At 59.8% G+C, this 12,342-nt stretch overlaps 1 protein-coding gene across 3 annotated transcripts; it reads left to right on the top strand.

The window, feature by feature from the left end:
- Window positions 1-1,505: 1,505 nt before the first annotated feature.
- Window positions 1,506-12,049, top strand: C7H15orf39 (chromosome 7 C15orf39 homolog). Of its 3 annotated transcripts, none has more exons than XM_056346374.1 (4): window positions 1,506-1,636; window positions 6,555-9,786; window positions 10,262-10,299; window positions 10,529-12,049. In XM_056346374.1, exons 2-3 carry the CDS (start codon window positions 6,615-6,617, stop codon window positions 10,297-10,299), a joined length of 3,210 nt encoding a protein of 1,069 aa, XP_056202349.1. In that variant the 5' UTR covers window positions 1,506-1,636; window positions 6,555-6,614; the 3' UTR covers window positions 10,529-12,049. The 3 variants fall into 3 exon arrangements, with proteins under 3 accessions (XP_056202349.1, XP_056202351.1, XP_056202350.1); XM_056346376.1 differs by lacking the exon at window positions 1,506-1,636 and adding an exon at window positions 2,052-5,282; XM_056346375.1 differs by lacking the exon at window positions 1,506-1,636 and adding an exon at window positions 2,052-6,436.
- The last annotated feature ends 293 nt before the right edge of the window (window positions 12,050-12,342 follow it).

Here is a 12,342-nt window from a genome sequence, read left to right as displayed (position 1 = left end):
AAATAGTGGTTGTGAGGCCACAGAGGGGGGAATTCAAACACTGGCTTCTTGGTCTTTGTTTAACAAGGTCCTTAATCACCTGTATTAATAATTAGGCACATTCCTAAGCCCTGTGCTGAATTGGGGCCAAAAAGAGTGAGCGGCTTCACATATCCCCGTGAGCTGGGGCTGGGATAGAGCCTTCCAGAAACCATTCATGTAGCCCGCTCCCCATCAATAATCACGGCGTTGCCTTTACATTTAGTAAATGTAAAGCTCATTCTCTTGGGAAACCTCCAAGGGAACCATTTCCCTCTCCTTTCTCCTGGCACCTGCCATCTGAAGATGCTCGGAGGGTTCAGTTGGCAATAAAACTGTGCTCAGGTGATGCTGTTTTGAGACACCTCCATGCTGCACAAGGAGAAACTTTGACTGTATTGGGAAAAAAGGCTATTCAAAAAGTAGAAATCTTTATTTCTCACTTAGAAACCTTTATCTCCCTTGTCCTGTAGGAGCTGAGCCTCTGCCACCACTTCCCTCCATGGCCTTGAGCAATTCACTTCATCTCACAGCATCTGTGTCACTGGGTTAATCATATTTACGGGCCTTTTATGAGGGTTAATTATTAGTTGGGGAATGTTTGTGTAAACCTTTTCAGATACAACTCCTTGGATAAACGCTGAATGTTAATGCCAGCAAATAGACGTGGGGCTCCACCCTTTGTGCCATGTGGGGGTCCCCTGTGTGGGGATGGGGTAAGTATAGGAGCAGAGACTTTTCTTTGAGATGGGGGGTGACTATGAGGGGGGCTAAGAAACCATCCCCAGCCCACCCCACCTGTCCCTGCATACGGGAACGGGACGGGAAAGCGCTTGTGTGCAGCTGGATGGACCAGATCCAGACCCTTGTGGCTGCATCCATGCCTGCATCCCAGCTCCCACCCCGGTGGGCTTGGGCTGGGGGCAGCCCTGCGTGGGGGCTCCTGGGTCAGGTCAGGGGGTGTCCCCCTGTAACGGGGGCTCCTCTTTAACAGGGATTCCCCACAATGCAGGGACTGCCTGCAATGGGAGCTCCCCTTAATGGGGACTGCCTGCAGCGGGGGCTCCCCTTAGTGGGGGCTTCCCTTAAAGGGGTCTGCCTGCAATGGGGGCTCCGCTTAATGATGGCTCCTCCCTTATGAGGGCTCTGTACAACAGGGGCTCTGTACAATGGGGGCCCCCCTTAACAAACCTGACCCCAGCACAGGCTCGCCATATGGCTGCTCCTCCCTGTCGGGGGGGGGGGGGCTTGCTGCGATGGGGACTCTTCCATAAGAGAGGCTCCCGGCTGCGGGGGTTCCCCGTAACGGAGGAGATCACCCCGCACCGAGAGTCCCCGAGGCTGGGCTGGGCTGTCCCGGGCTATCCCATCCCATCCCATCCCGTCCCGTCCCCTGCCGTGCCGTCCCGTGTCGTCCCCTCCTCCAGCCGGCCCACACGCACACCCGGCCCTCCTCCTCCTCCTCCTCTCCTCCTCCTCCTCTCCTCCTCCTCCCACTTCCTCCGCACAATGCGGGCTGCCGGCCGAGCGGGGCAGCGGCAGCCGCCCCCCCCCCCTCCGAGCCCCCCGCCCGGCCCCGTAGCGATGCGCCGGGGCAGCCACCGCGCCGCAGCCGCAGGTGAGTGCGGGGACCGGCCCCGCGGGCGGGGGCAGGGACCGGGGCCGTGCCGGGGGGCACCGGGCCGTGCTGGCGGGGACCGCGGCCGTGCCAGCGCTCCGAGCCGGGCAGACGGCTGGGGGGTCCCCGCGCCCCGTTGGCCTTTGGGCTGCTCAGCTCCCGGGCGGGCTGGGGGGGGGGCACACTGCAGGGGGGCTCCCCGGTGCCCCGTGTAAACGCCTTCCTCCGGATCATCTGGCTCTCGTTGGGCGACGCGGGGAAAAACGGGCTTCAGGCTCCGCACCCCGTGTTTGTACCCGGTACGGACCCCGGGCTCATGCGGCTGATGCACCGCGGGACCGGCAGGGACCGGCCGAGGTGGCTGTGGCGGGGCGGCAGCGCTGCCTGCGCCCATGTGGCTGTGGCCATGCGGAGGGGACAGCGAGGGGACAGTGGCCACCCATCCCTCGGCCGGGCTGGAGCGCGCGCTGCTGCGATGCTCGCGGTTTGCGAGTCTGTGGGTCGCGGCTGGATCCGTGTTTGTGCCTGTGTGTCGGAGGGGTTTAATCCCCTGGATACTCAGATGTCGCTCTTCAGGCAGTCGCTCTGCCCTTCGGGTGGCTGCTACACGCTTCGTTGAGTGGGTTTTTTTATAAAAGTGGACATTGCTGGGGCTTTTTCAGGAACGGCAGCCTGATTTGCAATGCAAGCAGTGGCTTGCTGCCTGTGTTCGGCGAGGATGCTGCCTGTAGAAGTAGCTGGCTCGGTCCGAGCAGGCTTTTGCCTACCTGGCAAGAGCTCCGGAGCTGCAAACTTTTTAAAGAGGGATAAGGTACTAAATGAGGGAGCTGAGGCAGCTGAGGCCTCTTGTTTGCTCCCCCAAATGACCCTAATGGAGGGAGCCTCAGCGGTGATCGCATCCAAACCCACCGGAGAGATGGGAAAGGTGACCTCCTCGGCAGGGACCCGAAGTCCCCACAATTGTAAACCAGTATTGCAGCCAGATGGAAAACTGCCGTCTTACTGGGGGACAAGTCCACTCGCTTCGGGGTGACACGAGGAAAGGCCCCTCCGTTGGCAGCCCACTGCCGCAGGACCCCGAAGGGGGGTGTTTGGTGGAGAGGGGGGCTGCAGCACGGCTGGTGATGTCCGATGCCAGCGGGCTTAAGAGATTTTGGGGTTTATTTCTCAATTCCTGCGGGCTGGCTGGGAGTTGGCGGCTGTTTCTTTGCATCACGTGGCGGCGGCGGAGGCGGGAGGCTGCGATGAGAGGCTCCCACTTATTACTGCCGCGTTAGGGCATCGCATCCTGCGGAGGAAATGCCGGGGAGCCATGTGCTGCGCCTGGCGATAACGCGCACGGCCGCGCTTGCTCGGAGCGGTGGGAGCAAAAAGAGGCGTCTGAGCTGCCCCCAGCAGCCTCGGCAGGCCAAGGAGCCCGGGCAGAGGGGTGCGGGAGGACTCCCGTGCCCCTCGACATCTGGAGCGCGGCAGATAAAGCGGGCTGTGGGCTGCCAGCAGTTACCGGGGAGGTTTCGCTGCACACAGCGTGGCGGCATGTGCTGCTTTTCATTTAGTTTTACTTTTCTCCCTCCCAGCCAAACAGCCCCTTCTGGGAAGAACCCCTGCAAAGAAGGGGGAGGGGGAAAAATAGTAAAAAAAGAGGAATAAATCAGTTGTGTTTAATCCACCCACTCCACTGCTTTCCCCCGCTGTGGGGTTTTGGTATCACAAGTGCTGGCCACGCGTTAGTGCTCGCCCAGGCATCCCCCGGCCCCGATTCCCATGCGTCCCTCTCCTCTCTGCAGACCCCAGCCCCGACAGCTCTCCATGGCTGGGGGAAAAGGAAGAGGGGCATCGCCGCGCCGGCTGCAAGCGGATAGTCCCGGAGGGGCAGGGCTGATGGTGACAGCAAAGGCAGAGCTGTTTGCTTGGGTCTGAAATGGCGCAGGTGTAGGGATGGCGCCAGCCGGGGCGAAGCCCCAGTGTATTTCATAGAAAGAGGGAGCCCATTAGTGCCCTCACCCTGATGAGGTTAATGAGCTCAACCCCTATCAGACATCAGAGAATCCATGTGCCTGGCTTTGGCTGCTGCTGTGGGAAGACTTGCTCTGTTCCGCATTCCTCCAGGGAGGCTGGAAGCCGGAGCTGGCCGCCTGCTTTCCCACCAGATCGGTGGGAAGGGGTTGGGGTGCTCCCAAGGAGAAAGCTCTCCTTCCTCCCCTGCTGAAGAGGGGTCTCCGCTGCTGCCGCTGCAGGCGATTGGGAAACGGGGCCATTGCGTTGGCGCTGCCAGCGTTACCAGGTCCTGCGGTAACGGCAGGGCAGGGCTGGTTGCACAACGTCCCTGACACCGCGGGTTTTATAGATCAGTGCCTTTCGGGGAAAGGGGAAAAAGCAGTGGGGAAATGTCAGAAGTCACAAGATCCCAGGTTTCTGTCCCAGCTTGTCCAGCCTGTGCATCATCATCATGTGGAAGGGATCCCATGCCTGCATCTCCTTCCCACACAGCATCTCCCAGCGAGATGGATTGAAACACCACCCTCCCAAGGGATCCCTCTCAGGCAGTTGGTGGGGGGGGGCAGTTGTCAGCTGCAAAGGAAAATAACCCAGCTTGGGACCCCCAGCCCAGCTGAGCCCCCTCCTGCTTCACATCCTCCCAATCGGAGTGTAAGGAAAGCCTGTGGCTTGTTTTGGCAGGACCATGTGCAGCCAACTTCTCCTCCTGGGCATGACCCCCCAAATGTCTCAGCCAGCACGTGGTGACAGAGGACCCTGCAGCAACAGGCGAGGCCGGGGCTGTGGAAAGCAAGTTTGGGGTTTTGGGGGTTTTCTCCAATCTTTTTCAATTTGAGGTGGGCATTTTCCTTGGGTCAAAGTGATGGCAAATTTAGTTGGTACTGGATGTTGTGGCAATTACCCCGAGGCTCCTGAGGATAAAGCTGTGGGAGGTGATGCGGCTGCCCCACAACCCCTTTCTTTGGGGAGCTGCTGCTGCGCGTGCGGGCGGGGTGCTGAGCTTCCTTCTGCACCGCAGGGAAGCATCGACCCTCAAAGAGGCTTTCAGAGGAGTCCAGGGAAGCAGCGTCCTCCCTGGAAAGCGAGAAATTGTTGAAGTTTGGAGAAGAAACCCAAGCCAAAGGAACAGCAGAGGGACACAGCCGGCTCGGTCATGCCGGAGCTGCTGTTTTGGGGGAAATGGCTGGGTTTGAGCTGGGGCTGGGGACAAGCAGGTCTGTGCGGGGCCATCCCCTGGTCCCCCCGGCTGGGCATGGGGGGGGCAGAGCCATGGGGGGGACAGGGGTACCTCTGCTGGCGGCCAGGGGGGCCGGTGGACCTGTGGCCACTGTTCCTGCCTGTGAGTGGCCTGGCAGGGCTCTGCCTGCGCGGTGTGGGGAGCTGGCAGCATGTGGCCTGTGGTTTGCCAGGGCAGGCGGCGTGGCTCTGGGCTGCAGCTGGGCTGCAGAGCACAGCCACCATGCTCGGGTGCCTTATCTGCCCTCACAAGTCTCCCCAGTTATCTGCTCCATTTCCCCTTCTGCGGACAAGGCTTTTATCTTATCTCCATGCACTCTTCCTCTGTTTCCTTCTTTGCTTTCTGCTTACTCTTGCCACAAAAAGAAAAAAAGCACAGGGGGGTGAAGAACAGACATGAGATCCTGCAGCAGTAAGTGCATCCGTGGGTTTGGGGGATGCTGGGCCATGCTTGGGAGATGCTGGGTGACGTTTGGACAGGCTTGAAGGGTGCTGGGTGGTGTTTGGCAATGCTTGGGAGATGCTGGGTTGACGTTTGGCTGTGCTTGGAGGGTGCTGGGAGACATTTGGCCGTGTTGGGAGGGTGCTGGGTGACATTTGGCCACGGTGGGAGGGTGCTGGGTGATGATTGACCAGGCTGGGAGGATGTTCAGCTGTGGTCCAGCAATGCTTAGACAGGTCTTGGGGCTTGCTTGGGTGATGTACACAATGCTCAGGTGATGCTGGGGGATACTGGGCGAAGGTCTAGTGATGCTTTTAGGGCTCGGGCAATGCTCAGGTGTCTCAGTGGGATGATCAGGCGATGCTGGGCAGTACTGGGGGGATGCTGGGTGATGCCAGGAGATACTGGGGGATGCGGGGGGATGCCCGGGAAGGCCGGGCGGTGCTGGGCCGGTCTGCCAGCTCCACCTGCTGGCACACACCGCCTGACACTGCAGCACCCGGCCCCGCCGCAAGCCCAGAACCAGAAGAGACCGTAAGGGAGAGGGTCCCCCTCAGCTGCAGCCTGTTGTGTTGGGGGGAAATTGTCAAATTAGCTTGAAAGGTGAAACGTGGCCAGGGGGTCCCCGCGGAATTTGGGACACACTGTTTGCCTCACTGTAGTCTGCGGGCTCCTCACCTGAGCTGACCCGGCTTTGCTCCCCGCTGCCTGCAACAGACGCTCATTGAGGCTTTGAAACGAAAGCAGCGAGAGCTTTTCAGGCTTTTTCCAAGAAGACGGACAGAGAACACTCCACCGGGATCCCCCCCCGCCAGCTTCAGGCTGTGCAGGGCTGCCCAGGGAGCGCCTGACCGGATCCCTGGCTTCCACGCTGAGGATCAAATGTTGTTTGTCTGTTGGGGTGGGCTGGGTTTTTTTTGGATCTCTGCCAGGTGCCGGGAGGATGGGAGAAGGAAAGCAAGTCCCTGTTGCCCTTGGCAGAGGCTGACTGTCAGATGAGCAAGGCTTTCCGTGGCTCCCCTCCTCTCCTTTAGCCTTCCAGTGTGATGCTGAGCATCACAAATGGATAAAGAAAAGCTGCACATGAAAACCAACGTGTTTTCTCCAGCCAGCGTGTGGGCAAGGTGACGTTTGGGGAGCTCTCGGCAGACCTAGTCACCCCCATGCCTTTCCACCGTGGGCTGAGTGCTTGCCATGGGGAATTGCTTTGCTCATGATTTATTTTCTCTCTTTCCCATTCAGGAAGGCCAGCTCACTTCTCGTGTCACACGTCCTGGTCAGGACGCCGGCAACAACATATAAATGGCCTCAAAACGGCACTTGGAGGCTCTGGACCCTGTGATTTTCAACAAGCTACCTCGGCTGGAGGCAGAGCCTGCCACTGGCTTCCCCGCCGGCCTCTGCAAATCCAGCCCTGTGCCCAACCCTGGCTCCGAAAACCATTTCAACTACAAGGGCTCCTACTTTGCCTGCCCGCTGCAAAGCCCCGACAGTCCCGAGCAGCCCCTGGCACGCTGGAGCCCAGCAGCCGCCTACCTGCACTATGGCACCGGTGCCGGCAGCCAGCCCGTGCCAGCGGAGGGGCCGCTGGGCAGCTGCCTGCTGTACCGGCCCGAGAGCCTGGGGAGCCGGCTGCAGCCCCCAGGCACCGAGAAGGGCAAGGACAGTCTGATGCGGGAGCTGCTGATGGCGAGGGAGAAGTGGAGCAGCCCACCGCCAGCACCCGGACACCCCTTCCCAGTGAAGAAACCGGTGGCGGTGAACAAGGCGGCCCCCCTGGCTGTCCCCAAGCCAGTGTACAGAGCCCCTGTGTGCTTCGTGGACCCCAGGATGGCTCTGCCGCTGGGACCCCGGGCGGAGAGCCTGCAGCAAAGACCGGGGGATGCAGACTGGGCTCTGCCCGCTGCCACCCCCACCAGCCACCCTCTCCACCCCGGCGAGCCCCGCAGCAGCACCGGGCTGCACAAGAGGGGTCCCCACTCTGACCCCAGCCTCCCACCGCTGCACCGCAGCCTGGGACTGCCTGCCAAGGAGAAGGTGGGCTCCCCCATTGCCTTCTCCCCCTACTATGCCGCCTTTGAGAAATACAGGGCCCCCCCTGGCACCCCCTTCCTGGAAGCCAGCTGCCCCACTGCCCACAGCCAGAGGAAGGTGCCCGAAGTCCCCAGCCTGAGCCTGGAGCCCTGGCCCAAGCTCCAGCCACCAGCCACCAGCCCAGTGTACCGGGAGAGGCCACCGCTGTGCTACCCGCACACCCACTACCCGCTGCCCCTCCATAAAGCTGCCCTCCTCTACCACCCCCTGGCTCCCACCATGGAGGCACAGCCCAGTGCCCTGCCCGGCGCCTACAAAGGCTTTGGCTTTGTGGGAAGTGAGGAGCCCCTTCCCAGCTCTTACCTTAAGCCCCAAGCCCCGAGGAGCTACTTTCCCAGCCCCTTGGACACCTATGGACCGAGGGCAGCCGGCACCGGTGCGGTGGCATCACCGCCCACCAAGTCAGCGGCACTGCCGAGGGATGCTGAGCCGCCACAGCCAGCTGGCTACTTGCCGAGCCCTGGGTTTGCTTTCAGCCCCAGTGATGCAGCTGTATTCGGCACCTTCGCTGGCACCGAGCCTGGCTGCAAGCGGCACCAGGAGGAAAGTCCCCGGCGGCAAGTGGCAGCAAGGCACAACAGCGCTTTCCAACCTGTCTGCGCCCCAGAGAAGGTACCCAGGGGCTCTGGTGGGCTCACAGAAACGTTTCCCAAAGGAGAAGAGGGCTGGGTGAAGCCCAGCCAGGGGGAGCAGGAGCCCCCTCACCCAGGCAGGAGAAGGGCCAGCCCAGCCCTGCAGGAGACCCCTCGTGGGGGACCACCGGCTCCCGTCGTGGTAGGGAAGGGAGATGCCTGCAAGGTCAAGGATGCACCCAAGGAGCTCATCCCCCCTTCTCCATCTGCCTCCCCGCCGGAGGGGCTGAAAAACCCAAAGGATGGCGAGGTGTCTCCTTCCTCCCCACCCATGCCAGTGATCAACAACGTCTTCAGCCTGGCACCTTACCGAGACTACCTGGAGGGGACCAAGGGCTCATCCCAGCTCCCCTTCTGCAGGGAGCATCTGCGGGGGGACACCCCACCCCAAAACAAGGGGGACAGCCAGGAGCCCGCCACCCTTGGAGATACCTCGGTGATGTCCAGCCTACTGCCTGCGGGGACACCGGCTGGCCAGGCACCGAGGACGGGCAGCGGCGCGGTCCAGAGCCAAGGGGAAAGCTGCTACAGAAGGGTCCCTGAGAAGCCAAAGCTTGTGCCCCAAGACGCAGGGTCTCAGGAGGGCAGCCCTGGTGGGGTGAGGAGTGGGGACCTGGCCCCTGAGGACATGGTGCTGGACCTCAGCTTGAAGAAGAGACTGGTGAAAGCTGGGGAGACCCAGGGACCCCCCGGCCACGTGGAGGGAACGCTGGATGGGGAGGGTGCAGAAGAGGAGGAGGGTCCAGGGGGGAAGGTTGGGGTGGGAGAGGGGGCCAAGCCCCAGGCGCTGCCCTTGCTGCTTGAGGTGGGCTCTGGGGACAAGAGCCACTTCCAGAGCTCGGCCACCTTCATGTTCAAAAAGTACAAGATCCTGCGCTCCCTCCCGCCCAGGACTGTGCCCCCCCCGCAGGCCAGCAGCCCCCACACCCCCCAGCCCAGCTTGCCACCACCCCCCCCCTCCCGCAGTGTCCCCACACCACCGCCACGGACACCCCCCACCTCCCCACCAGCCAGCAGCCCACCGGCCCCACCAGCCGGCCCCCAACCCAGCATCTCTGCTCTGAGGGGGGCTCACCCTGACCTGCAGCAGCCCCCGCTGCCCGAAGTCCCCCGTGCACCCGCAGAGGGGAGCTTCTCACTGCCCAGGCAGTGTGAGACCCCTGCCCCACAGAGCTCCGCTGGCCAGTACTTCACAACCCTGCACACGTGGCTCTGCGACGTTATTTCATGCTCAGTGTCCAAGTCCTCCCCGGAGCTCCTGCAGGAGTGGTTGAAGGTGGCAGAGCCAGCAGAGCAGTTTGGAGAGATGCCCAAATCCCCCCTCAAGCCCAAGAATGGCTCCAGGATCCCTGAACCTCAGAAGCCCACCAAAGGCAAGGAGATCTGGCTGGCTTTCCAGGATGCGGCCACGCTCCTAACCAACCTGCTCTCTCAGCTGGAGACCTTCATGTTCGCTCGCAAGTGTCCTTTCCCCCACGTAGTCCGGGCAGGGGCTGTCTTCATCCCCATCCATGTGGTGAAGGAGAAGCTCTTCCCCAAGCTCCCGGGGGCCTCGGTTGACCAGGTGCTGCAGGAGCACAAGGTGGAGCTGCGCCCCACCACGCTCTCGGAGGAGAGGCACTTGAGGGACCTGGAGCTGAAGAGCTGCACCTCGCGCATGCTGAAGCTCCTGGCACTTAAGCAGCTCCCCGAGATCTACCCGGACCTGCTGAACCTCCACTGGCACAACTCCATCCGGCAGCAGCTCGGTAGGTAGCCCAACATCTCCCACAGAGGTCTGGGGACACCGACGGGGACTCCTCCGGGGAAGCTCCAGCTGCACCTGCCTCCCCGATGCTGCTGTTTGGTGGGAGCATCCATCACTTGCATGGTCCCTCAGTGCCCGTGTCCTACCAAGGGGTCTGCGGAGCAGGATATTTAGCTTTTCTTCATGGGTTGTGGAAGGAAAAAGCTTGAACTGGGGTGTGTGTGTGGAGCTGATGGGGTTGTCCTCGCCTGCCCGGGTGAGAAAAATCATCCTGGGGATACTGAGGAGGTGTTGGTCACCTCCAGGCCACCTACAAGGGCAGGAACACACTGGGAGCAGGGCAGCGTGTACACTGCATGCTGGACCTGCCACCCATGGCTGTCCCATCCCACTGGTGACAGTCCCACCACCCTTCCCTGTCTGCACATGCTTTTGCTTCTGCTCAAGGCTGTTGCCATCAACTTCATTTCTTACAGGTTCAAGCTCGCAGGCTGGCCAGCATCCCTCCAAGTAGGTAACTCTTCTATGTGTGTCTTTATTGGTATCTATAGGATTTATATGTCGTTTTGAGAAGGGGTGTGCGTATTTGCCATGATGATGGGAGCTTGGGTTGGCTGGGAAGGAGCACACAAGTGGCTCCGCTGCCTGGGCTGGAGTGGGGATTTGTGGCTGGGAGGGGGATTATTCGGGATGGGAAGGTGAAGACCCTGCTGTCCCTAACCATTCTCTCCTCTCCCAGGTAGCCCTGGCGTGGAGGCACTGAAAGCCGATGGCAAAGCGATAGCCCTGGATAGCACGAAGAAAAAGACACTAAGGAATGTGTTGAGGGCAACAGCTGGGCTGCCTGCCCATGAGGACAGGAGCTGCATTTCCTCTAGTGCATCACCTTCCAGTGCGTCTCCCACCTCCATCCACAGCCAGCCAGGCTGCAGGCAGGGAACTGGGAGGGAACAGCTGGAGGTCCAGTGGAGCTGGAGGGCTGGAGCAGCATCTGTACCCTCAAGAGAAGAATGGAAATGGCTACACCATCATCCCCAGCCTTGGAGAAAGGCTGGCTACTGTGGGGATGATTCATCGCATCCCCCCTCTCTCCTCTAAAGTCACCTCTCCTGCTTTATACACGCCGTTCCCCAGAAATGTACCTTCCTCCTGGTTTTTAATCCTCAAAGTGCTACAGACTTACACAATATTAAGGGTCAAGGGATCGCAACTTCTGTAGTTACAGGACTGAATTGTTGTTGTTTTAAATGAAGACATTTTAAAAATGTTACATATTTACCTTTATAAGGAGCTGCTGCCTTCAGGTTATGTGGGTGTTTTTTTTAAAAAAACGTAGTAATTTATACTTGCCTTTTTATTTAAACACACAGTTTCACCTGTTTACTGTGCTGGACCAAGGCGGTGGGAACGCGCTGGTTGGGTTCAGAGCATCAGTCCTGATCGCAGCTGAAAAAGGCTGCAAGAAAGACTGACAGGCTGGTGAAACCCAAACCACAACAGCTCCCAGCTGCCCCAAAGGAGAACATGGGAGATGCGCGTTTAGGGATGACTTCTGGATGGAGACGTGGCCACCGGTGCGACCGGAGGGGCAGGAGAGGGGAGGGATGCTGCGAGACCTCGGAAGGAGGGTCTGTCCCACCCCACGGGCACTGAAGGTGGGTGGGCATCCCGGGGGGGCCCGGCAGCTGAGGACAGCAGGACTCCCCCTCGCCCGGTCTCGGTGGCGGTGCACAGCAGAGGCCTTACAAACTCAACACTCAGGTGTTTCTCCAGCTGACGCAGGGATGGAGGAACAAAATGAGGGTGGTTATTATTTTCAATTTCACTACAGGGAATATTTATTTTAAACTAAGAAAAAAGAAAAAAACAACTCTACCCAAACAGTACCATAGACTCTTTCTAGCTGAAAGGTGTGTTTGCTGGTCTGGGGAGGCGATGGCGGCTCTGTGTGTTCTGTGGGTGCCGTTCTGGTTTTCCACTGGGATGTGCTGGCCGTGTGGGGGATGGGGAAGGGGGAACACTGCTGTTCTCCTTGCTCTCCTTTGCCATGCCCCATCCGTGCATAGCATTGTAAAGTGATTCAGAAAGCAGTGTTTGTTAATAATATTGTAAATTGTTTTTATATGTGTGTGTATATATATATATATATATAAAAAATGAGGTTCCAGGGAAGAAAGTTCCTTCACTTTATTTAATGTTTTGTAAGAATATGAACTTCAAGAGGTGCCTCACCTGATTAAAAGGGTTTGGCTTGTTTCCAAACATGCTGTGCTTCAGTCTCTGCTTGCCAGTGTGGGACTGTGGGACCTTTATGGGGATGGCGGGGGGTGTCCCAAATCAGCACCCACCACCACCCAGTGGGCTGGGCAGACCAGACCAAGTCCAATGCACTTGCCTGCTCCCTGCAACAAGTCATGAATGATGTGCCCAGCCCCTCCATCCCATCACTGGAGGGCTGGATCCAGCATCTGATTTTCTGGGGTTGCTGGGAGCCCCAGGGGTCGCCCATCAGTAAGAGAGCACATCCCAGCACCCGTGATGGGTATGTCCTGAGCTC

Source organism: Falco biarmicus, chromosome 7 (assembly GCF_023638135.1).
Source record: "Falco biarmicus isolate bFalBia1 chromosome 7, bFalBia1.pri, whole genome shotgun sequence".
Classification (NCBI taxonomy): domain Eukaryota; kingdom Metazoa; phylum Chordata; class Aves; order Falconiformes; family Falconidae; genus Falco; species Falco biarmicus.
Note: the sequence above shows the minus strand (reverse complement) of the source record. Positions and strands in the feature narration are given on the sequence as shown.